Source organism: Chlamydotis macqueenii, chromosome 10, assembly GCF_036417535.1.
Source record: "Chlamydotis macqueenii isolate bChlMac1 chromosome 10, bChlMac1.mat, whole genome shotgun sequence".
NCBI lineage: Eukaryota > Metazoa > Chordata > Aves > Otidiformes > Otididae > Chlamydotis > Chlamydotis macqueenii.
This window is the reverse complement of record NC_141565.1, coordinates 14,194,071-14,218,756: the sequence shown is the minus strand read 5'-3', so window position 1 is coordinate 14,218,756 and position 24,686 is coordinate 14,194,071. Positions and strand designations below refer to the sequence as shown.

The 24,686-nt window shown below is 38.4% G+C and overlaps 1 protein-coding gene across 3 annotated transcripts in view; it reads left to right on the top strand.

Annotated features, from left to right (window-relative positions):
- The window catches only part of FHIT (fragile histidine triad diadenosine triphosphatase), a 595,136-nt gene that overhangs the window by 434,513 nt on the left and 135,937 nt on the right, over positions 1-24,686 (top strand). For 2 of the 3 annotated variants that reach the window (XM_086755658.1, XM_086755659.1), the window contains exons 3-4: positions 16,331-16,476; positions 17,344-17,373. In XM_086755658.1, coding sequence (XP_086611784.1) covers positions 16,331-16,476; positions 17,344-17,373 — 176 coding nt within the window. The remainder of the gene's footprint in view (positions 1-16,330; positions 16,477-17,343; positions 17,374-24,686) is intronic. The other variant, XM_086755660.1, reaches the window with a different exon arrangement.

Sequence of the window (24,686 nt, the reverse complement as noted above, 5' to 3'; positions counted from 1 at the left end):
TCTATATATCTATAGCTTACACAAGTTTAAAGGAAATCAATTAGCAATTGACTATTGCAGAGCAATGGCGATAGCATCTGGAAGTGTTGGTTGTTTTCTAAGTCTGAGCAAGTCTCCTGAATTTTCCAGTACTTGTTGAGGTCAAAATGACTGGGAGAGGAGGAAGCTCCTTCTCACAGGTTTTTGTTATTTAAGGGTTTCTGTAAGAGTATGTAATTAAAAAGAACGGAGGGGTTATTGACTGTTTCCAAACCTAAGATCTGCAAGACAGAGTTGCTGACAAGGCCTTCTCTAGGTGAGCCCCATGGCTTTGAGCTCTGTTTGCTCTTTTTGACCTTTAAAGTATGCTGGAAGGATCATCCTTTCCCTGGGGCTTGGCGAAGGAGGCATGGCTACTGGGTTCAATTTGTGGTGGTACTTTCTCGGTTCTTGCTGGCTAGAAGGGTCAGGTGAAACTGTCCAAGATGCCCAAGGGCAAACACACTTTTCTGAACAAACTGAAAAAATATTTAAAACATGTAAGACAACACAAGTTAGACCATTCCTTCTCAGTAGCAGAGTGTGCTTTTTATTTTATTCAAACATTAGTCCTACATTCCTCCTCTCATTGGAAAACATTAAATTATTTTCAGTAATACCTGAGTATTTCATGCATTTTGTAATACTTTAGGTCATAGAGGTCACCAGTAAGTCTAGTGTTTTACTTTTAAATGTAGGTTCCTTGATGTCTTAGCTGCTGCCACTGGAGTTTTAGGTGTCGAAGTTGTGCTACGTGTGTGGTATCAGCTCTGCCTGTGAGCACAAGCTAGAGCTCCATTTTCCATCCTTTTAAAGGAGACAGCAGCAACCTTGCAGCTGGCATCTCATTTCATCAAAGCAGTGATAAACTTTATATTCAAAAAAACTTATCTTACTTCAAAATCTTTTAGTTTTGGTGACAAATGTTGGGGTATATTTGCATACAAATCACTTTCTTCCAGGAAAGGCTAAATTTATTTTTTTAAAATGCTTTCTAAATGTAGTTTGTCTGAAAGTTTTATGAGCCAGTTCTTTGTTTTCATACGCAGTCTGATGAGCTTCTGGAACAGAAGAGACAGAAGCAACACTAAATTGCATTTTGGTTCCTCTTTTGAGGGCATCCTGAGCATGTTTTGCTACAGAACATTTTCCCTTCTCTCTTACAATTCTTTGGCTTCTCTTCTCGTCAATAACTTTGCTTATCTTGCACTTATAAATTAGTAGTACGAATATAATTGGATCTGGCCTCATGACTGCAAGGATTTTTTAAAATTGTTCACTATCAGTTTAAGATTTTTTTTTTTAAGTTTGTTTTAAAAGATTGGGTTTTCTATTTAGTAACTTTCCATTCTAATCAAATGTCCTAAGAAAGTGGTAGCCAAATAGAAATTGCATTTACTCTTTCTGAGTAAAAGACTTAAAAGAGCTTAATTCTCTCCTACTGAAAATCTATCCTATAGAAGCACTTTTATCTCTTGGTGACTAGTTGCATGGTGAAAACATCTCAGCCTGATCTGTACTGTTCTTGGACACCATTTTATCTCCTCTGCAATCGACTTTGTAGTGGAACCAACATTCTTTTTATCACCCAAGGTCTGATCTTCAAGCTTTCACCTTCAAAAGCACAGCCATCCTTAGGCAGGCTGGTAGCTCAGAATGATTTATAACTGAGGAGAACTTTGAAGTTCCTATAAACAACAGAAAAGCAGTATTTTCTGCCTTTTTTAGTTATACTGCTCTTGGTCTGCTTGCTTCTGCTAGGTATCTATTGTGTCTTCCATTCTGTATCAGTGACATGCAGCCAGGAGTGACTGTGCCACCAGTTTCTGACTGGCCTGATAAGAAGCCTGAGATAGTAATGCAAAGCACAGGAAAAATAACTTGGAAGTGTTTTTCACACCAGTGGTAAATACCAGTGGTATTAGCAGAGGGTTGCATGTGAAATGCAGGCAGGCACATTCAAGGGGACTCTGTAGAAAATGTGTGCTTAATTTCCAGAGCAACAAGCATGCACATCACTTTTGCAAAACTGAGTTTTATAACAGTACATAAAGCCATCACAAACATGTTGGGAGGTCACTGGGTGATTCACATCCAGAAGCTTAAGAAGGGAATGCTGAACAAATGACAGTAGAGATGCTTTCATTTGGAGGAGTACCAAATGTTCCTGCTCTTTTAGCCTCTAGATATGGGATATCTACTTTGTGACCTTTTGAAGGAGAAAAACATCCATGTTTCCCAGCAAGATGGCTTTGATGGTGATCATAAACCCTCAAGAAACACTATGTGCTTGTAATTTCAGGAAGAAACACAGAGATCTAGAAATTTATTTGCTGGAACAAGGTTTGTGATACCAAATTCAACATCAATTTTCTCCCTCACATCCAGGATACGGTTGGAGTACTGTAATCTATCCTTGTTGAGGGGTTTTTTGGGGGGCATAAATTTCCTTTCTTTTTTAACATTGATAACATGTCTGATTTAAACCATGGGTTTTTTTTCTTCACTCCAGGGAACTGTCTGCTAGCAACAAGCACAATGACATATTGTTATCAGCTTGTATTATGGTAACACTGAGAGGTCTAAACCAGAGATCACAGCCCAAATCTTTGGGAGTGTGTAGACTTGCTGGGAAGTGCTAACAGTTACTCAGACCTTGCTTCAGTGAGACTTTTAGGCCTGTGATTAATTTTGAGTGCAGAGTAGTCTTGCAGATTCCCACATGGGTTCCAACAGTGGCAAGGGAAGTATTTATTAATGGAGGTGAGGTAGGATGTAGGAGTTGAAGCGTCATAAAATCAGATGCTTGCCTTGATAGACCTCAGCCTAAAGCATTTGATAACCTTTAACCCTGTCCTCACACTGCACAGCACTCATAGGAAGCTTCATGCTGGTATTGAGGTTCATATGGATGTTTCTATTTAGACCTATGCATCCTCCAATAAACTGGAGGAGGGAGTGGAAGGGAGGAGAACAGGTTCACATTTCTACTGAGCAGAAACCCACAGAGGGAGACACAGGACGTTCTACTCTGCAAACATCTTCTTATACCCCTTGTTCAGTTGACTTTACGTTGATCTCGTGCAAGACATTCAGAGTCTCCCCTTGCCAATATGTGACACCACTCATTTGCTTTGGAACATTTGTTTTTTCCAGCAGTGGCCCTGTACTAGGGATGAATATCTCTGACTACTTTCAGTAGTATCAATAAAGGAAACAAACATCAGTGACTTTTACTAGCAACTGATGTTGTGCAGCAGACGATTTTGAGACCCATATTTACTCTTGGAAACTCCTGTTTCCGTAGAGCGCTGGTCTGATGGACTCGGCTTCTCGAGAATGTGCGCATGTTCTGTGCCTCTACACAAAGGCTGACCTCTGTGGAGAGTAGCAAAAGAGGATCTCCATCCTGCTGGTTTTGTGGTGAGGGCTGATGTGGAAATGCTCCTGTGAGCAGAAAGCCAACATTGTGCCACGCAACTCCCTGCTGCACTCAGCCCTGCAGATGTGATGGGGTTTGGCGCTTATGGAGTGTGAGAGGGCAAATAAGAGGGAGGGAAACGCTTCTTCCCTCTCTCTTTCTTGAGCACCTGTTAAGGAGCTAAGCAGATGCTGGTTCTGGATTTGCAAATCATTATAATGACAGACTGTGACAATAAAAAGAGCCATGAAAATGGATCATGTAAAGAAGTCCTGGATTAAGGAATCCCCTGGTACACTGGGACATGATAAAACCCCACTAAGTCAATAATCTGTGCATTAAGAACTCTGCTGGTTATGTAAAGGAACTAAACCAGTCTGTTTTTCTCAGTGAGACAGAGGAAGTGGTAGCTTGGGTGTGTAATGGCATGATAAATAGTGCTTGCTCTTTGGAAGCCTGTACAGTCTAACTTGATTTACAGATCAGATCTCTGTTGATGACAGTAGAAAGACTGTAATGATGCCAATGACCGTGTCTGAGAGAGTCTCAGTTGTGTCTTTATTCCCAGTCCACAGAAAGGAAATAATAAAAACAGATAATCACATTAAAGTAATGGTTTCAGATGACACTCACACAAAATAAGGTTATTCAGAGTTAAACTGATAGTTTGTCTTCTTGATTCTTGTGTTCTTGAATACTGCAGCAGTCCTGCCTGAGAGTATGAATTTATGTACCGTGCATGCTGAAACGCCTAGCTATGATGTGCAGAGCTGGGAACAATGAGCATTAATGACAGTAATAGTATTAGAACAGCATCTACAGAGGCAATCATGACACAGGACCCTGTTGTCCTTATCCAAGAGGGTTTATTACGCAAGTGAAAAACAGGGGGGAGGCCTCCTTTCTGATTCTCGCCTCCTTTCTAGCTTTCATTGTCTCAGGTGCTTTGTAAGCTATGTTTTACCATCTCTGAGTTTTATTTTGTATTAAAAGGAGGGGTTCATAGTTTCATGTTGAAGATGTACTCTGCATCTATTTTACATTTTCTCAGCCCTTAAGTATGACTCATCCAAACCTGAATCCCCTGGCAGGTGAGGGAAAATGCGTCTTTGGGAGCATTTTGCCCTGACACATGTACTTTCTGTGAACATTCTTCTCGATATCAAGCTTGTTTGTATTAAAGCAGATATGAAATAAGTTGTCAAAATTAAGTAGCTAAAAAATAGTGGCTTAAAAAATATTATTTTAATGTTGGACTGCCTCTGAGTCTCTGCTTAAACACTACAGAGGGTCTTTGGTATTTCTGTCTCACCTTTCCCTCTACTGCAACTGAGTGAGGGCTGATTCCCTGCTTTACTGCACTAGTTGTTTTAATCCACAGATAAGTAAACTGTAGAAGAGGCTATTTCTATATTCATTTCCATTTTGTGATAGCTCTATCAGCCCTCACTTACATTTCCCTTGTTTACAATTTCAGTGCCCTCGTCCTCCAACTATTAAAGTTTCCAAGGGTCACCACCTGTCTCCTGAATGCATGGATGGGTATGTGCATGCTCCTGGGATTCACTGCTTAATAAAGTACAACTCCTTGGGATGCCAGCAGCACTGTTTTCAGTAGGTCCTGCTAATCAGCAAAGTAATAATATTTGAAAAAAAACCCCTATAATAAACTCTTTTACTTGCAGTGCAATTTCTCCACTACATCCACTTCAACTATGCATTAGCCGGTGCAGTAAAGATACTCATCTATGTTCTTTATCATGGACTTTGTAATTTTAAACATTCAAAGGCACTGATGGAAATACACTGCCAGATGTATTTTTAGGTGCAGCAGCAAGATGAACATGTGATCTTGCAGGGTAAAGGTCCTATGATTTGCCTTTCTGCCATGCAAGTGTGCTGAACAGCTCTTTCATAAGGCAGATAGAAAGTTCTTGTGTTTTTCAGACTGTTCCTAAAGGTGCTGGTGTTCTTGGAGAGAGCTAAACCATTCCTGCAAGGGGTGTAGGGAGCATTTCTTTTTTTGTAAGAGAGTTTCTTTCTCTCCTTTGTAATTTAGGCTCATTCTGCTCTCATGGAATTGTTCCCTAGAACAGCATAGCCTATCCTGTTACTTTAGAAGCAATTTCAGTAACTAAGCATGCAAAATACGCTGTGAGAGATTCCAGCTTAGGACAAACTCAACTCTCCATTGACTTTAATTGGAGTGGTTTTCTGAACACTCTAACGGAACTAGGTAGAAAACCACTTCTGAGAAATTAATGGGAATCAGGTGATTTATTCAATTTTAAAACTTTGAAAATCCCAGCATACATTACAATATTCTTTGAGGAAGACACTTAGTGTAAGCATCATGGGTTTGACTGAGATGGAGCTAATTTTCTTCCCAGTAGCTGCTGTGTTTTGGATTTAGTATGTGAGGAATGTTGATAATACACTGAATGTTATTAGTTGTTGCTAAGAGATCAAGGACTTTTCTTAGCTTCCCAGGTTTTGCTAATGTGCAGGTGCAAGAAGCTGACAGGGGCGTAGCCAGTAGAGTTGACCCAAACTGGCCAAAGAAAGTATTCCATACCGTAGACGTCATGCTCAGTATATAAGAAAGGGTTGGCCAGTGGGCAGCTCTCTTGCTTTCTGTCTCTTGGGATTCTTCTGGGATCGCTCTCAGTTCTGTTCCATGATTGCTGTGCAGAAAGGACTGTATTGGTCATCAGGTCATGAGAAACTGTGGATTTGTAGACTTTATTATCCTGATATTTTATTATTATTAATGTTTATTATTATTGTTATTTTTTCCTTTGCTGTCCAGTAAACTGTCTTTATCTCAACCCATGAGTTTTCCTTTCTTTCCGATTCTCTCCCCCATCCTACTAGGGAGGGGGAGGTTGAGTGAGTGGCTGCGTGGTACTTGGTTGCTGACTGGTGTTAAACCACTGCAGTAAGACAGTCTGAATTATCCCAGTTCCGTTTTACAAAAGTCCCTGTTATTCATGTTCCTCATTATCTATCAATTACATTCAAAATTACCTTCATTACCTGAAACCTCGATTATCCAAATGTATTCATTGTCCCCTGTGATACTCTGGTAATTGATCTTGTACTGCATTCCTCCAGCTGATGCTTCACTGGTTATGAAGTGAAGGCACTGTTGGTCTGATATGTGCTACCACAACCTTTTCTTTCTATGTGCTGTTCAGCATAGACTTAGTGCAGAGTTATAAAAAGAATGTGTAAAACTCTTGATCATCTGCCACTGATAGGTGGTTGGAGAAAATATATCTGCTACCAGCTTCTCCAGCAGCAGATCCAACAGAAAAGGACAGGAGGAGTGAAACTTCCTAAGCAGCAAGATACTTCAACACTGCCATAAAGCACTGGCTTTTCACAGTTCTAAATCCAGTGGTTTGCTCTGTTGATCAAACGTGTTTACCTTCAAAATTAGGCAAAATAAATCCCAGGGAGATTCAACAAATATTCATCCATTCGTTTTATTGCTGTCTCCCACTATAGATGCTCAGAACAAAAAAAAAAAAAAAAAGATTGTACTATCAAGTAGCATAGAATCATAGAACAGTTTGGGTTGAACGCACCTTCAAAGGCCATCCAGTCCAACCTCCCTGCAAGGAGCAGGGGCATCCCCGACTAGATCAGGTTGCTCAGAGCCTCGTCCAACCTGGCCTGGAATGTTTCCAGGGATGGGGCATCCACCACCTCTCTGGGCAACATGTGCCAGTGTTTCACTACCCTTATTGTAAAATATTTTTTTTTTTTCTCATGTCTAGTCTGAATCTGTCTCCATCTATTTTAAAACCATTACCTTGTCCTTTCACAACAGGCCCTGCTAAAGAGTTTCTCCCGTCTTTCTTATAAGGTCCGTTTAGGTACTGGAAGACCGCTCTAAGGTCTCTCTGGAGCCCCCTCTTCTCCAGACATAGACAACAATGTCAATAATGGTTACGGTTTGTACAGAACTTTAATTCCCAACACATTCTGTGGTGTCATCCTACCACGTTAAAGCTTGTTTTCAATAAAGCTTAATGCTTGGAATATGGCATCCAATAAATTGTAAGAAAATAAATTTGTCATAACTAATATTTAGTAATTAATTATTCCCTCATTATAGTTCCTGAATCATGAGCTAGAATGTAACTTCATAAAGATCACATAATTTTTTTAATATGATGGTGCCACAGCTTTAATTAAGGCTCAATGCTGAAGCGTTTTCTCACAAGTTGTTTCTTACTCTCAGGTGAAGAGACTGGATCATGAGCTTACTTCCTCTGTTTGAAATGAGGCTTTGCAGTGACACGTTGCAATTCCAACAGGGTTAAGTTTCGTAAATTGAATTTAGTACTGTTTTCTGGTGGTGCAGGTTGTTTGGGAAAGACTTGCAGCTGCTGAGCTGCTTTGTATGAGCGTATTAATTTCTATGGCAAATGTCATCTCTGCAATGTTTAGGCCAAAAAACCTCTTTTTGAGTGTTGCACCCCAAGTGTTGTTTTGTTTCTACTGTCAGCTTCAGGCATGACTGTTTATTTCAGTGGTCTTGTACATTTATAATTGGTATATGTGTGTAGATGGTTTCATGTGACTATGAATAGTTTCATAGTGTATTTAAAAGTAGAGTATATAATCCGGAGCAATATAGATGTAGTTCTTAACTGAAATGGGTTGTTGTGCAAACAGTATTTCTTTACAAGATCTTAGCGTTTCATAGTAGTTGTAGATTAAGTCCTTTCATATCGGGACTTCTGCATTTCCAGTTTGGCCACTGGTCATTGCCTTTGGGCTTTCCAAGTTCAAAAGCTTAATGTGATTCTAGAATGTGATCACGATTCCTGGTACAAATGTATGGTTAGGTCTGCAGTAAATTTCCACCAAAGGAAACTTGGATCAGAGGCATATTTCTGAGCCACACACTCTCACATGGCTGTTCTCACTGTGGTTCCACTTAGGCACCTGCTATTGCCCGAGGCTGCCCCTGAGGTCAGTAGCTGGAGAAAAGGACGAATCCTACAGTAAAATACCATTCGCCATGAGGAACTGAGCTTTTAGTGACCTACTTGACGTATCCTAAAGGCATTTAAAGGGAATATCAAATATACGAAAGGCTTGTTTAAAATGAAAAGTGAACAGTTCTGGATGTCACATATCCCTGCTGTGGCCCTCTGTCTCGTGGAGTCACTGTACTTTGAGTAGCAGTATTTTGTACCTTAGTGTGCTATCTAGCATGACTCAGACTGTAAGCCATATCTATATTTAAATTAGATGTACTGATTATTTTTTTTTTCTACAGAAAAAGTAAAGCAATATTTATTGTTCATTTCTTGGTACTATTGCACCTTTCATTGACATGAAGAATTATTTTAAGTAGCTTCAGTGGGGTGAGATGATCAGGTAGAGGAAAAAACTCTGCTATATAAAAGCTGCAGTGTGGTCTTAAAACAGTGCTCTTATCATAATGCAGAGAGATCCATGTAAAACCATGGAACCACTAATTCTCTGTTTTATTGCGTGAATCTGGTCTTCTGTATTGGTGTAAACATGTACTGGTCTGCCTTATCAAGATCAACTGTGTTTAGATAAATTATCTTATTTTAATGACTTATTTTATTAATGCTAAGATGTGATATAGCAAGATTTAAAAAAAAAAGTAGTGTTGTGTGTATTTAAATAGTCTGAAGCTATTTTTAAGTTTTTGGTGTAATTTTACTGCATTTTCATTGGTTCTTAATTATCTTTGTTGCTCACAGGTAAGTTTTCTCCCAAATGAACAAGTTCTGTGATGAACTATTGCCTGTATGGTAACAAAGCAGCCTTCTAAAATATATTTAAATCCAGTTCTATATGTAAAACCCACTAAAGAGTACTTCTCTATATTTTCCTATTATCAGATGCTCACTCTTAATCCAAATAGCCTCTACAGATTTCATTCCGAACGTGAGTCACTCCGTCTTACTGAATAAGATTTGTCCTGGAGGGAGACATTAGTTCTTGCGTTACTACAGATTTATGTACATCCTAATTCAGTGGGCTTCGTGGAGACTGAATGGATGCCTTGGCATATTGTTATAATGAAGCAGAATATATATTTGATTCGTTTTTAGAGGCTTTTTGGTGCCTTGTATGTGCATGTGCTGTTTCAGTTGTTTTCACTTCCTTCTTAACTCGTCCTATAGGCAGAATCTGTGGAACCATTATTGTTTTCTTTGCATAGAGAAATTGCTCCTGTAGCCTTCAAAATGTGAAGAATTGTTCAAGGGCAGAAAAAAAAAGATAAATGACTGGCAGTTGTTTTTCAGTTATATTAATTTTCTTAGTCATGCATTCTCCTGTGTTTTTTTCCTGAGCTACGGGACTTATTTCTGTTAGCAATTAGAGTTTTTGAACAAAGAAAACTTCTGCTTAGATGCAATGATGAGTTCAATACCCCTGCCTACTCTCCTCAGTTGAATCTGGGGACAACACTGTGGTGGTTTTTAATACCTGAAGCTTTGTCTGACTGATTCTTTGTGCTTGGGGCACTTGATGCAAATTCACATAAAACAGAGTGTAAGAAAAGAATAATCCCTCACCCAGCTCCCCACAGTGCATTATTTCTGCATTCCCATCAGCAAGCTTGTGGATGTGCAGAAGGAGTCTTTCGTACAGGCAAGTGAGATAGTTAGTTAGAAACAATGATTTATTGCAGTCTTCTGCAGCTGGTTCTTCTGGCCTCTGAGGTCCCAGCAGCCACACCAAGGTACTGTCTTCCCACCTCAGTGAGGGCTGAACTGGCCACCGAGCACCCTCACACTCAAGGGACACGATCTCTACATGTCTCTCAGATGCTTCTCAGATAGAGACAGTAGCAGTATCCGTGGTGCCACAGTCTGTAGCAATCCTAAAATGAGCAAAGCCCTGCTCTCCAAGGCAGGAGTTCTTGCTGAGAGTAGATCAGTAAATGACTGGGAATTTTTCAGCCAGGAAGAGAGGCAGAGGTTACTGTGCTTTAAGTTATTCATCCTAGCTTATGAAATACATGATGTAATATTAGCCACCATAGGTACCATAGTTTGGGACACTTTTTTTTTTTTCTTCTTAGTGAAAACTGGTTAGTCAAAACCAAAATGTTAATGGGAAAGTCAGTTTTGATGAGTTTCCCAAACTTAAATTATTGAGGAAAATTTTTACTTAACTGCCTTTTGTGTAAAAATGTTAGAATGCTAAAATAGATTTTTTTTTTTTAAAAAAAAAAGATTTTAAAGTTTTGGAAATTTTATTAACTACTACTTTTCATCTTTAAAGTCTATTTTTAATTTTTTTTTGAGATTTTCACTTGTGCTGTTGTGAGAGGGAATACTTTTCTAAATCTTTTGAAAAATCTCTTGAACAGGAACAGTGTTTCCATCCCAATGTAAGCTGTGGGTTCGTGACCACATTACACATTGAAAATAAACCATTTTCCTAAGTTAAAAGCTTTTGTAACAAATGGTTTAGAAAACAAACAATATTGGTCAAACCCAGGAACTTCATAAAGAATCAATTACCCTTTCACTTTCAGATATTCTGCCTTTTTTCCCTTATATTTTGTTCTTTTAAAGCCTCACGTATTAAGAAAACCTGTCACTTTTAATGTTTTTAGCTAGTTCCTTAAAAAGACAAAGAAAAAAAAAGAATTTTATTCCTATTGTTAGAATGTCAGTACCTGGAGAGCCTTTAATTTTTTTCCTTTATAAATCTTTAAATTGTTCTGTTTGAAGTTCAAATTCAGGAATAAAACAAAAGTCAAAACAGAAAGTACATTTGCTATATAGCGTTTCCTGGACTTAACCAGGAAAAAGTTGTGTTTAGTTCTAAAGCTTGTCACAGAAAAGGAATTTTAACCTCTTTGAGATTTCTTTTTTGTTTGTTTGTTTTCTTTCCTTTTTGACCCCCCAAAGGCCGTTTTTTTTCAACATTTCAGAACTTCAGAACATGTGTATCGTTGTTGTGTGAAAATTTATAATGGGCACTTTGTGGGATTGAACAGAACCCCTCTGAAGGGAGCATGGAGCCTGGCTTAGACCGTAAGCATAGAATTACGATAATTTAGGCTTCAATGTCAAAATTCAGGTAAAGCAAGTAAAAATTGCTACTGTGCCTTTGAATTTCAGCCACTCTATGAGTATTAGTGGAGGGAAAAATGCATTTGAAGTGGTCAGCATGCAGATGTTGGCCATGTGGTTTGCTTTTCTTGTAGAATCTGAGTCCTCTCTATATGATCAACGTAAAGTCATGATGAGGTTAATAAATGCTCACTTTTCAGTAGTGACCCATCATTTCTAGTGTGAGTATATCCTTAAATACTTAGATGTACATGGGAATTTGTAGCTGTGCTTGGCGCAACTGAATGTAGCTTTGACAGTGTCCAGGTGCCCATTGCAGAACCACATTGCAGTAAATGCCTCTCAGTGCCCGTCTCAAGGGGCTCCAGTTATTTTCATCTAAAAAGTCAGTGAAAGCATGAAAGAGACTTACAGAAATGTGTGCAGTCTTGATTGTTGAGGGCTAAGAGCTGCCACATGTGTTTCAGCATCCTTGCTCTGCTGGTATGTAGAAACTTGTTGAATCATGATTTCTTGGCCACAAGTCTGAGCTTTTCCAAAGAGGTTACAGTCTTAATAGACTAACAGACAGAGGCTGTTAATTTGAATGATGGAGAAAGCTCATGGGCTTTGGGGCATTAAACAACCTGCCCATGGTTGTTCAGGTGGTGGGCCACTGTGCCCCGTATATAAGGACAAGTGATTTTGCTGAAATCATAGGTCATCCTTACGCTTTACCTCAGTTTGAGGGTAATAGGTCTGATCCACTGTTGTTTTACTGCTGCTTTATGGTTATGCACTTCCACTAATATACTTGGAGTTTGTCTACTATCTACTGGTAGTCTTTGGACAATACTGACACTCCTAATTATTTAATAAATCTTTAATGGAGCTTCTAGTGTGTGCGAGGGTATGCATATTTACTTATTAGGAAAAAAAAATAAGGCCATTGAGAGACTCCTGCAAGATCTAAAAAGAGGAACGTACAGTCACAGATTATTGTAAGGTGTAAAGGTTTTCCACTCCTTAAAATGGAGTTGACATATTGAATTGCTCATACTCTAATGATGCAGACTGACTCACAGAATTTGAAAGAAGGAACAGCTGTGCACATCAAAGCTTAAAAATAGAAACCTCATCAGTCAGTAGCAGTTTAGAATGAATGAAGAAATCACAAAATTATTAATTATGGTGGTTAGCAAAAGGAAACAAAGTTCAAACTCTCTGAAGGCAGAATGCTGTCTTCAATCATGCAGCACGTCTGCTGGGTATCAGCCCCTTGTCCTGCTGAGCCACCCTAAAGGTGAGGGCTGTTGCCCAAACATAGGCACCCACTGCCATTTCAGACACCCTACGATGGCTCAGGCTTCCCACCTGGCTGACGGATATGACACAGGGCATATGGGAGACTCCTGCCCTTTTGGAGTGGCAGCTGGATGCCCTGAGGCATCTCTGATGGCAGTACGTGCTTCTGTCTAAGGAGTAATTGCACGTAGACATAAGTACAGACTCACTTTCACTTGCATCTTTATTACCCAGTCATCTGGAGCGTATCAGTAGTTCATAGCAGTGCTTGCACTGGGTAATTGCAGAAAGCAATGAACAGTTTATCTAATTTTAAACTTAGGAAGAATTTTGAGGTGAATAGAGCATTTGTCCAGATTAAAATCTGACCAGGATATAAAGTTAAAAACTATCCTAGTGTTAAAACCTGTAGTTAAAAGCCGTGATTTAAAGTTGCAGCGGATGGTCGTTTTCTTAACGACCTCAAATCCATGAATTCATTCTAACATTTGCCTTTTTATATATTCATAGTTAAATATAACTTGAATGTTGTCCTAATTACATTCTCATGTTAATTTAGCTCTGATTCAGAATTTCTATCATTATTCTTTGTAGAATTATTTTTAAATGATGGAAAGTTCAGTAAAGATGCTCCAGTGTGTGATTGTGCCTTTGAATTATTTATCACATTCAAAGACAGAAATACAGTGAAAATCTAGTTTGAGTTGTAAATGAGTCTTGGTAAAGTAAGGAGGAAGTGAAAATCCTTTTTGCAGAATGTCATGGTTTATGGGCGCATCGTTTGATATTGCAGGAGCGCTTCGCACCCCCACGTGAGTGAAAAGCCTCACGGCTTAGTAAGAAAGCATCCATTGCACCAACTGGTGGATGCTATCTAAGCAGATAAGACAGATAAAGTGTGGGAGAGGAGAGAGAGAGGTACAGAGGCAACTTGCCCAAATGACAGAGTGGATTAGTGACCGAATTAAGAAGAGAAAACAGACGTCCTGCTTTGGTCACAACCAGCACTTGCGCTGCTCTCCTCCCTCTGCTGTGTGCTATGGAAACAAAAGCTCTCACAAGCAGTGTTTAGCTCACGTTTTTCACAATGCATCACAGTGACAAGTAGTACAATGTTAATATAGGGTTGCAGAAGACGTGATTAATGCAAAAATTCATACTTGTGGCTGTGGCTCTGAGCTAGGTAAAGAACAAACAATTGCTGGTGAAGCGTGTGTGAATCTGAGAGGTTGAGAAACTGCTGGGAAAAAAAATTCTAAAGGAGGAAAGGAAACCTGTCCTAATGTAAGCTGCAGTTTTGCTAGAGGTAAGTGAGGGGAAATTCTTCATTTATAAATGGTTCGTTGACCCGTGATAATAAAGCAGTGCTGCAGAAGAAGGATAATTATCTACTTAAGTATCAGATACCCTAAGGGTAAAAGCTTCCCTTCTCTCCTTTTGAAAAATGAATTCAGATTAAACGAATGTCCTTTTTCCTGTTTCACTGTTGACATGGATTTCCTTTTTATGAGTAAAATTAATTAGTTTTTCTATTCCTTTATTCTTCGTATGGAAATCAGGTCTACCAAGCAAGTTTCCAGCCCTTCCCTTGGGCCCTAAGTGCAGCCAATAGCATCCTTTATGGAGGTGCTTTGTACAGTGTGCTGGGAAGGCACAAATAAATTACTGGAGCTTTATTATGTTCAGCAGTTATCAAAGAGGCACAGCATTTTAGAACTAAAAACCTACAGAAGCAGGCTTTTTGTCCCCATCCAGTACCGGTTTATTTCCAAGTACCTACTTTCTAAATACATATCCCCCCTTTCTTAAATTTTAATACCATAAATTATGAAAGGGAGAAAAAGAGAATAGCGGTGGTATAGCTGGTACTATACTAATAAAATAAAAAAAAATAAAATAAAAAAATAAGGGACAGATTTTTCAAAGCAGATTAACACCCAGAGCTGGGGCCAGTCTTCTCTTGGGAGCTGCTAGCTATGGAGCTTACTTGAAAAATCTGCTTTCACTTTAGCAAATATCCTTTACAATTTTGTCTGTCCTCATCTGGACTCTGAAAAATAATCAAAATTTGCCCCTTTGTATTTACTTCCAGAATATATCTGATTTTTCCCTCCAATCAGAATTATAAATGCAATTCCTATTATAAGCTTGGTGAATGCAAACAAGTTGTCTCTGTGTTTATGGAAATAAACTGTCTTTTGCGTGTATGACTCTTTTTTATTATTTCAATATGTTGAAATAATATGTTATTATACTATATGTTTCATGTAGTTCTTGAAAATCCAGTTGATGTAACCTTTGTGTGAACCATTTAACTACAGAGCATCTCCTAGTCACATTTCCTGGAGTACAGAGAATAGTCCTGAATACCTGCAGGCTTCAAGATGCAGTAAAAATGAAAATGACTGTAATACAATGGCATGGAACTTAATTTTCTTCAAATAGTCCTTTGAACACTTGTTTTAATACTGAAAAAATAAGGAGTTTTTAATTTTCACAGCCTTTGGTCATGAAAGTTCAAGTGATGTTAAAGGTGATTTTAAGGTCTTTATTCTGCAAACAGAATATTGTGAGTCAGAAAAAAAATCCTCTCTGCAGGGAATTGAAATAAGAATCAAGTCCCAAGTGCTTGCTTGTTAGATGTACACAACTGAGGCTCTGCTAAGAATTCTGGACCCTATTAATAATGTTACAAAATTGACTTTCAAGTGAGGAATCATAGCAATTATTAATTTCTGTGAACACAGCAGATCAGGTGACTGTGAATAGCGTCTATGTACTTCCATTGTTTACTTTATAGCTTCATTTCACTGACTCACAAAGCACAGTCACCAAGGTAGAAAAAAATCAAAGTATATTTGCATGTTGTGAATACTATGCTTAAAAGGGAATACTCTTAATTATCTTACTGTATTTCTAAAAATATATATTTGTAACAGGTGAGCATTCCTTGTGAATGATAATTAATGTGAAGTAGCAATAAGTGATCTGCTATTATCAGCATAGTGTCAGCTTTTTTTCCACATTTAGATACCTAAAATTAGAGGTGTAAGGTCAAGATTTTCAAAAAACATTATGCGTATGTGGAAAAGCATTGTAAAACTACTGTCTCAGACCACACACCCAAACTCGTCTTAAATTCCTTTGGCTTTCCCTCATTTCTACTCACAAAAGGAAATATCTCTGACTTTCAGAGGAGTTAAATATGAGAATCTCTCCATCAAAATGGTAACTTTGAGTCTGTGAAAACCTCTTTCCTTTAGAGGTCTCAGTAGTAACTTATGGACCTTATTGTAGTCATTTTGCCCACATATGAGCAGCTGAAAAAACTTCTGAACAAAGCATCGTATGATCCCCTGTATTTAGCCTTATGTTTCAGTTGCTCTTGCTGTAATCCTTGGAGAGGAGGAATTTAGGCAATTCAGAAGTGATCAGAAGCAGGTTACAGGCTAGAGATTAAGACACTTTTCCCTCTGGACCACTCAAACTTGCATTTGTGCCTTGACAATACCACCTTCAGATGTCCTTGTTTGTCCTCTACGGCCGGTGGAGCGTTTCCGTGACCTGTGTCCTGAGGAAGTGGCTGATTTATTTCGTACAGCGCAAAGTGTTGGCAATGTGGTGGAGAAACACTTCTGTGGCACCTCGCTCACCATTTCAATTCAGGTTTGTAAACCAGTCAACTAAAAAAGGTTTAATGGTTTGTTTTGTCAACCTTCTTCCCTAGTCCAATAACAAAAGGACACTCAAATGTCAAGGGGCAATAAATGCAAAATAATAGTAATTTTAAAAAGAGGCACAATAATTGCATTGCAGTCTGCTGGATTTGCTATTGCAAAAAAAAAAATCAAGAGGCAAAACAGCAGAAAATTAATAACCACAAAACTTTGCAATAAGCCCAGAAGCACTCCTAAATGCAGTGCTTGTATTTCAGCAAATACTCTTCCTTCAAAGGAGTGTTTGCAGGACAACCTGGAGAAGGCAGCCACATCTCCCTGTTCAGCAGGTAACTCACTGCTTGTGATGGAAGCAGGTAATTCCTGCTCACAGCTATTTATAAGCAGACAGAGAGATGTAGCCGTGTAAATATGTTATCAGTTCTCACCTTTCAGTTATTTGTGCTGTGTATTTTTATATCAAAAAAGAGCTCTGTTTAAAGCAAATCAGGAGACTAAGTCCATTTCATTAGAATAAGAATTTAAGCAAGCGTGCTTTGATTAAATTCTTACTTACATGTCAGATTTTATATTCACAAGAATCAGAAATCTATTGCTAGCTATTAAAAAATATTATCTGAAAGAATGAAACATAGCAACTGTTGGTTTTGTGATCTAAGATACAGTTTCTCGATTTTCCATGGCCTGATACGGAAAGGCATCTTGTCAAAAAAATTTGTGTTGAATAGTCTTCAGGAAAATATGCTAAATTAACATACTGTGAGATTGGATGTAAATTATTATTGAGTAAGATTTCTGAATCCCTGTGTGATCCTTGTTCGTTCCTCCAACCTAAGGCTTCTCCCTTTGCTTACAGGATGGCCCTGAAGCTGGACAAACGGTGAAGGTGAGTGCTTGTTATGCAGAATACAAATTAAGAGACAATTATAAGAACTAATAAAAGATCAAAGCTAGTCATCTGCAGACCATTGCTGTATCATTATTTTATCCTTGAGATCAAAAAATCCCAAGTGTACATAGCTGTAAGTACTTTTTATTGAAATTACACAGGTTAATGTTTACAGATTTTCTTTCTAGACAAAAATTTTCAATCATGAAAATGTATTTTCTAAGCTTCTGGGTATATTTATGCAAGGAAAGCCTTAGAAAAGAGGCATCTGTTTAAGTTTTTTGTTTGTTTTACAGGGAAAATATTGCCCTTCCATTCATAATCTCTTTGTTTGTCTTTTTATTGCCTAATGAGTTGTAGCTAATTATAGGAACAGTTAAACTGAAGCACATTATGAAAATATACCTTTTTGTCTATGCTTTCTCTCTACATTTTTGTATCACGTTCTTGTTACTGAAGTTCAAATGTAATGGACTCAGTGAAGCTTAAAACCAGATTTTAAGTGCACTTCTGAAGAAAAGGCAGGAGGGTGGAGAGGAAGAGAAGGATTTATGATTATACCCTGCACTTGAGTAATAACACAGATAACATCCAAGATGGCTCTCCAGCCATGTTTCACTGCCTCATCATGCAAATACAAACACATGTGTAGTTAGATTATGTGCCTGAACATTAGATAAAGGCTATTTTTTACATTTGGATCAAAGGAAAGTCAAATATGGCTATGGGTTAGCACTTTGTAAAATCAAATCAGATGTCTCAAAGCATCTGTTTGGATTGATTAAGAAAACTGTAACAAGCAAATGATGGCCTATGGAAACATTTTACTTCTTTCCAAGTTGCGGGATTGACCTTATTTTTCCTATTCCTTTTTGTTGCTTGCTTTGAATATTTAACAGAGAGGTAATTGGGAGAAAGAAGAAGAAATTAGAAAATTCCCAAGCTTTGGGAAGATGAGGAGTGATGAAGGAATGTAATACAATTCACTTCAGTACAGCAACAAAACAAATTCCTTGGCTCGTGACTTAGAGCGCATTGGGTGGGTTTCACTGAGAATGCCTGTTGATAGGTGAAAGTCTCAGTTTAAATATTTTCCAAAGTAAATTTTGTCATTAAGACCAACATGTTTTAACACAGAGATCACGGGATTTCTTTTAATATCTTGGAGAAATATTTTTTTCTGTGCAAAGAAAAGGTTTATAGAAATGATTATATTAAAATGTGAGAAAACTTGCTAATATGAATAAGCAAAACTAGATGTAAAAATTCCCATCTTCTGTGATTGTGAACAGTAACAAATGTTTCTGTAGGCCTTAATAAGGCAATAAATTCTGTATCATTTTGAATTTGTACTGGAGACAAAGAGCATTAAGTGTTAATCTATCCAATACATTACAAAATGGTAGCCACCCTTTGTGCTTCCTTCTCACACTTTTAATAAGCAATGAGATGAAAATGACCCACGCTTACAGCTGTGAACCCTCGACTCTGTAAGAAAGAGTGTGTATTCATAAATCAGAGGTTAGCAGTTTGCATTCCTCTACTTTTCTGCATCATTGGGCAACAGTGTAATTTATCATCATCACTGTGGGATGTTTATAATCCAAAAATGCCAACAACTATTTTCTTCGGAGAACTTAGAACTTTCAGAACTTGAATTGGGGAAGAAATTACTATGATCAAGATCTTCTTTAAAGTGAACAATAGGGTGGATACATAAGTAGCTGGTTCCATTTGAACTGTTTTGAATTAGAAAGTTTGAAAAACCACCTGTGTGATCTATAAATAATTTAGGAACCTTAAATTCCGTGTGTCATGTGTTTCTGTATGTGTTTTTCTCCATGTATCAGAATGCACAGTAATCCAGTCTTCCTCTAAGGGTATGTTTAATTAAAATTTCTGGAACAGACTAAACCTTAGAAAAACATTCTAATAGTAAGAATAGCAAAACATCACAATAAATATCCCAGGGAGTTTGTGAAGACTCTGTTTCAATAGGGTAGGCAAGCTTATGTCAGGAGCTAATTGGGTGTAACTGATCTTGTTTTGAACGGGGTCACATACCAGATGGCTTCAAGAGTCTTTTCCATTCATATTTTGTATAATTCCGTATACCTGTATAGGCTACTGTATGTGCTATGTAGGAAAAGCCTTACAGGAAGAACGGGAAGAGTACTGACTGTTAAATTTGTTAGTGCAAAGCTTTACTAGAAAATGAAAGAGCTATCAGCCTAGCTTAAGACAAACTGGCTGAGAAATTTTATCTGAAAAAGATTAGGAAATTCTCTTTCTTTGTCAACAAGAAGGAATGGTAATCCATGTCCAGGAAAAATCTTGGACCTCAGTTTTAGTATCAGTCTCAGGTCTTTCTTTGCTACGGAGATGCCAAAAATTATATGTGCAATGCATGCACCAGGTTTAAAGGAGATTACCCTTTCAGTGTGATTTCTTGGATAGAAATCAATTATAAGATTGTCTGACAGTGTTACATGTTGTCTGTGCTGATGTGAAACAGCTGGTGTGTGCAAGTTTCAGTCAGATGTACCATGTACTGCAATGTCAGGATACTTTAGTGATGCCTCTTGGACTAAAACCTTCACAGTTACCTAATGGGAAGCTGTTTATAATCTAACACGTAGCTCCATTATTGCTGTACTGTGTTCCTTGTGGATACTGTCCTACTTTGGATCTAAGCTAGCAGAGCCTGCAGGACAGTGCTCTGGGAAAGCTTATGGTCCTTTCAAATTCTCCCGTTATTGCAGTCTGTGTGTTTGCATTGCATGGGTCTTGGGAAGAAATTATACTCATACCTGACCCTCAGCTCACCAGTACTTTGGAAGTGTAGATGGATCTTCTCTTACCCTATAGCATCTGGAAATAGGCATTTGATAAGGAATTCTGAACCATGTCCTAGGTCTCAGACCATAAAGTAATACAATCTGTTGCTCCATAGTATTTTTCATAGCTGTCCACAGATTGTGCCTATTCCAGCCCTGTTACCTATTTATGAGAGGGAAAAATGTTCCTCTCCAGTGGCGATGACAAAAACTTTGTGTTTTATTGTAAGAGGTTCTTGTACCAACACACAACAGAGAACCTGAGCAAGCATAACCATCTTCCAGCATTAAAGACATTTTGAATACATATTTCTTCTTACTTGAGAATGGAAGGAAATTCTGTTTAGGTCCTCTCTTAAATAATGTTTATCCCTGCAATTCTGAGCTCTACTTTTCTTGGAGAACACAAAACCCATGGTGTCCTTGTGCCAGGAATGGAGGGTGAGTTTTGTGGCTGCTCTGTTTGAGAATGCCTTAAATATCCAGGCAATTTCATGGATCAGGAAAATCAGCTCTGCATCTTAATGCAGGGCTCTTATTGCTGTGTCAAGTGAGTCAAGTTTCAAGATTTCCCCGGTATATTTATAGCCTTCTTTTCAACATCAAGTCAGCAAATGCTCTAGCTGCCTTGGTGGATGTATAGCATAGTGTAGAATAAACTCTCAGGTTTACCTTTTATGTGAGATTCAATCACAAGGAGCTCCATGTGCTCTGTACTCTGTAAAGGCTAAACAAATCAAGCTGGCAGGAGCATGATGCAGCTAATTTATCTGTGGAGACAATATAATATTGCACAGCAAGTGTCCATTGCACAAACACATATGAACACATACTCTATTTTGCAGCAGTGTCGAAATCTCCAGCCACTCAGCACCTCCACTGTTATCCATGAGTAAGTGCCTATTTGCCAATTACAGGTTCACCTAAATAAATGAGAAAGGAGGCTGATGGTGGCAGTGTGGATATACGTGCAGGAATTTATTTTATCTGTCACACATTCCACTAATTATTTTACACGAGGAAGATTGTCTCACCTTTTTTTAATGTACATGTTTTTCTTTCCCAGATGTTTTGTAATGCTGTGTTAAATCAATCCACCTGGCTTGCATTTTTTTAGAAAACTTAACCTGAACTGTGGAGTCTAGGATTTATTTAATCCCACAGCAGACTGCTCTTTCATGCTATTTGTCTACTTATCTCTGGACCTGGAGTACTGGACTTCATGTCTGAGTCTTTAAATGTAATCGGATCACATTGCAGACTGATTGCATCAGAAGGATTAAATTCACTAACTCCAATGCTTCCGATGCCTCAGCATGCTTTCCCTGCAGACTGGCAGATGTGAGTCCTTGTTTAATGGAGTATTGGAAACCACCTTTTGCTCTCTTAGAAGAACAAAGAAAAAAAAAAAAAAAGCTGGCTTTTGAGAAATGTAAAGATTTTCCTGACCTCTAAACAAATATAAAAATTCAAGTAGAAAAAAACATGGAAGAAAAACAAGTTTTTGAAAACCAGATTGTTCTGAAACGTGAACAAATGGTCTTGTTTGCTTTACTTTTAAGAACCATGATTCTCTTGAAAGCTTGTGGGATGTAAAAAATGATTTGATGAAGTACAGCAGTCTCTTTTTGAATTGCTTTAAGAACCACACTAATAGTATTTGGTTGGAGAATATGTAATATTGGAGATAGGTAATTGGTACAGCAAATTCAGTAGTCCCAGGGCTGCTATGTCTGTTTTGAGCTCATAATTTTCTATTTCAGTACTGTACTCAGATTGGGTTTTGGTGGGATTTTAGTGGTGGATATTTTCAGAACTAGGATTATACAGCCCCTTACAGAGATGGGGAAGCAGCTGGGGCATCCAGGTAGTTTGCTCTGCCTTCCTTAAAGCTTTTTGCTAGCTTTTTGTGTTCTCCTTACTCTAAATTATAATTCTTGTGTTGGTCTAATTCTCCTTTCAGTCCCTTGGCCAGACCTGTGTTTTCTATGATGCCACTAATGGGTATGGCCCCAGCGTCACCATGTCCTCTTTGCTTTGTCAGGTCCTCACTCCTCTTCATGGCATGTAATGTTTAGGTTTTGACTTAGCTATAAACTTCGGGAAAAGCATCATGTTGCTCTTTGTTTGCCGTGCTTATCATCCAAAGAGGCACTGGTGGATCTGTAAGCCCTCCCTTGATACAAATAATAGTATGCAGGACCTAGAATGAAAATGGTTCTTTAGGCCTCCTTAATTTGTACAGATGAGTTCTTGTATTTAAAAAATGGTACAGCTGACAAAAGTAAGAGGTGTCTGTGTCCTGTAAACACCCATGTAAAGTTATAGAGGTTTTTTGAAGGCTGACAGAGACGAAAGAAAATTGGGAATGTGGAAACAGCCTAGTGATTGATGGACGTGACACCATCCTAGCTGAGAATACCAAAGGCTCTGAGGCACTGATAAATTGAAATGATGACTTGGATAATGAAGTCTGATTTAGAAATACTGGGTTGTGAAGTTCCCTGAAGGGATGGGGACAGAAATTTTTGAAAGATTCTCTTTAACAGTGAATTATGATGGTTCTGAATCAGGATGATTTTGAATTTCCAGTAGTGATTGTCAGGGCATGCTGTACCCCTGACTTGTGAAGAGGATCATTCTCTGTCCCTGGACAAACACAGAATAGTCTGTATGGACTAGAATGTAAAGAAAAAAAAAATCGAAACAAAGCAGGATTTAAAATGTGCAACTATAAACAAGGAAAGTAAAAGAGAGAAGTTGAAGAATAGTAATGAGAAGGAAGATTTTACTATTCCATGCCAGCAATTCTACCCTTCTTTCCTGCCATATGGATTTCTTAGATGAATATTCTCTTTAGGTAGTTTAGTTCCAAAAATACCCCCAGAGCTAGTCAGAGTTATTGACACTGTCTAAATTAAACTATAATAAGCAAGTAAGCAGGCTCAAATGCTTGTTTAAATTGCCTTAGTGTACAGATATTAAAAATCACGCAACTCTGTTGGCCACATCCAGCATCTGGCTCTTCCCTTGCTGGGCATGATCCCCTTTGGTAGCAGCCCTGCAGAGCTCTGGCCGCTGGCATTTTTGTTCTCCCAAAGGTCAATGGGTGAGAGCTAAACTGCGGGTCATGCATGCAGACCTGCAAAGTTCCTTGCATGTGTGTAACGTGAGGGGTCTGTGTATTTTCAGGAATGTCCTTGGGAGCCAGGATGTGGCTGTCTCAGTCCCCAGCAGGCACATCACATCTCAGCAGCGCCCTGCAAGCCCGGGGAGAGGCTGGGGCTGCAGGTGGCTGCGCCAACAGCGAGTCCAACTGGAAATCGAGGAGTTGCCCCATGAAGCCGTGCTCGTGCTGGGACACTGCCTCATGCTGCCCGCAGTGACCTGACTGATTACTGCCGGGAAGGGTTCAACGCTGCCAGGGCTCCCCGTGCTCTGCCCTTCTGTGCAGCTCCGGGAGAGCCTGCTCCTGCTTTGATAAAAGCATTTTAATTTTTTTTTTTTTACCTAGTATGTGTTCAGGTATTTACAATTTTCATGACAGAAGAATCTTGAACAATCAGTCATTCAAAAGGGTTTGTTTGAGAGGCTGAAAACTCTTCATTTTTTTTTTCTTATTTTCCCCCTATAAACAGAATTATATTTAAAAATGAGAAAGTATTTCTAGCTGAAAGGTGGAAAAGTTTTCCTCTGAAAATATTACAACAGGATACTTTGACAACAAAAACTTCTTATTCATTAAAAGAAAACCTCTTTTGGAAATGCTTTCAGTTTTGCTGAATTAGCATTTTGTGACCGAAAAAACCAATACGAGGAGGGGTGTTGAGAAATCCATTAATTGCTCTACATGCTGCTCTTCATTTGCCCCACAATGACTGAGATTAGGATCAAACCTCCTATGTTTTAATTAGAAAGTATCTTTCACTTCTTTGTTCCCATGTTGCAGCAATATGCTTTGCATTTAAATCATTCTCTGTCTCAGAGCAGGTACAATCAATCAAATGCCACTCTTGAGTACAGGTCCTACAAATACCCTATTGTACTGTAAATGCAAAACCTCTGGAAATCCCAGACAATGCATGAGGTCTGAAATCATTAATAGCACAGTCAAGGATGTCTGATTAATTTTTGTGTGGTTAGTGCATAAATTTCTTTCCAAGCTCAATCTCATCCCCAATACTTTTTCTGTTTGTCGAGATTGTATCTTGTAAAGCTCTTCATTTAACATGGAATGCTTGGGTTTTTTTTCCTTTTTTTTTTTTTTTTTTTTTTTTTTTTTTTTTTTTTTGTTACAAGACATTGCTTTCAGCTAGAATGTAGTTCACCGAGAAATGTGCAAAAGCATTCCCATTTAGTTCTGATCTGTAATTTGGTGCTGTTCTGTGTTTTGTAGTAGGTGAAAATTGTTTATTGAGCAAGTGTCGCAAATCTAGATTTCAGTTTAGTAGGTTTTTGACTCTTTCTAAAAAT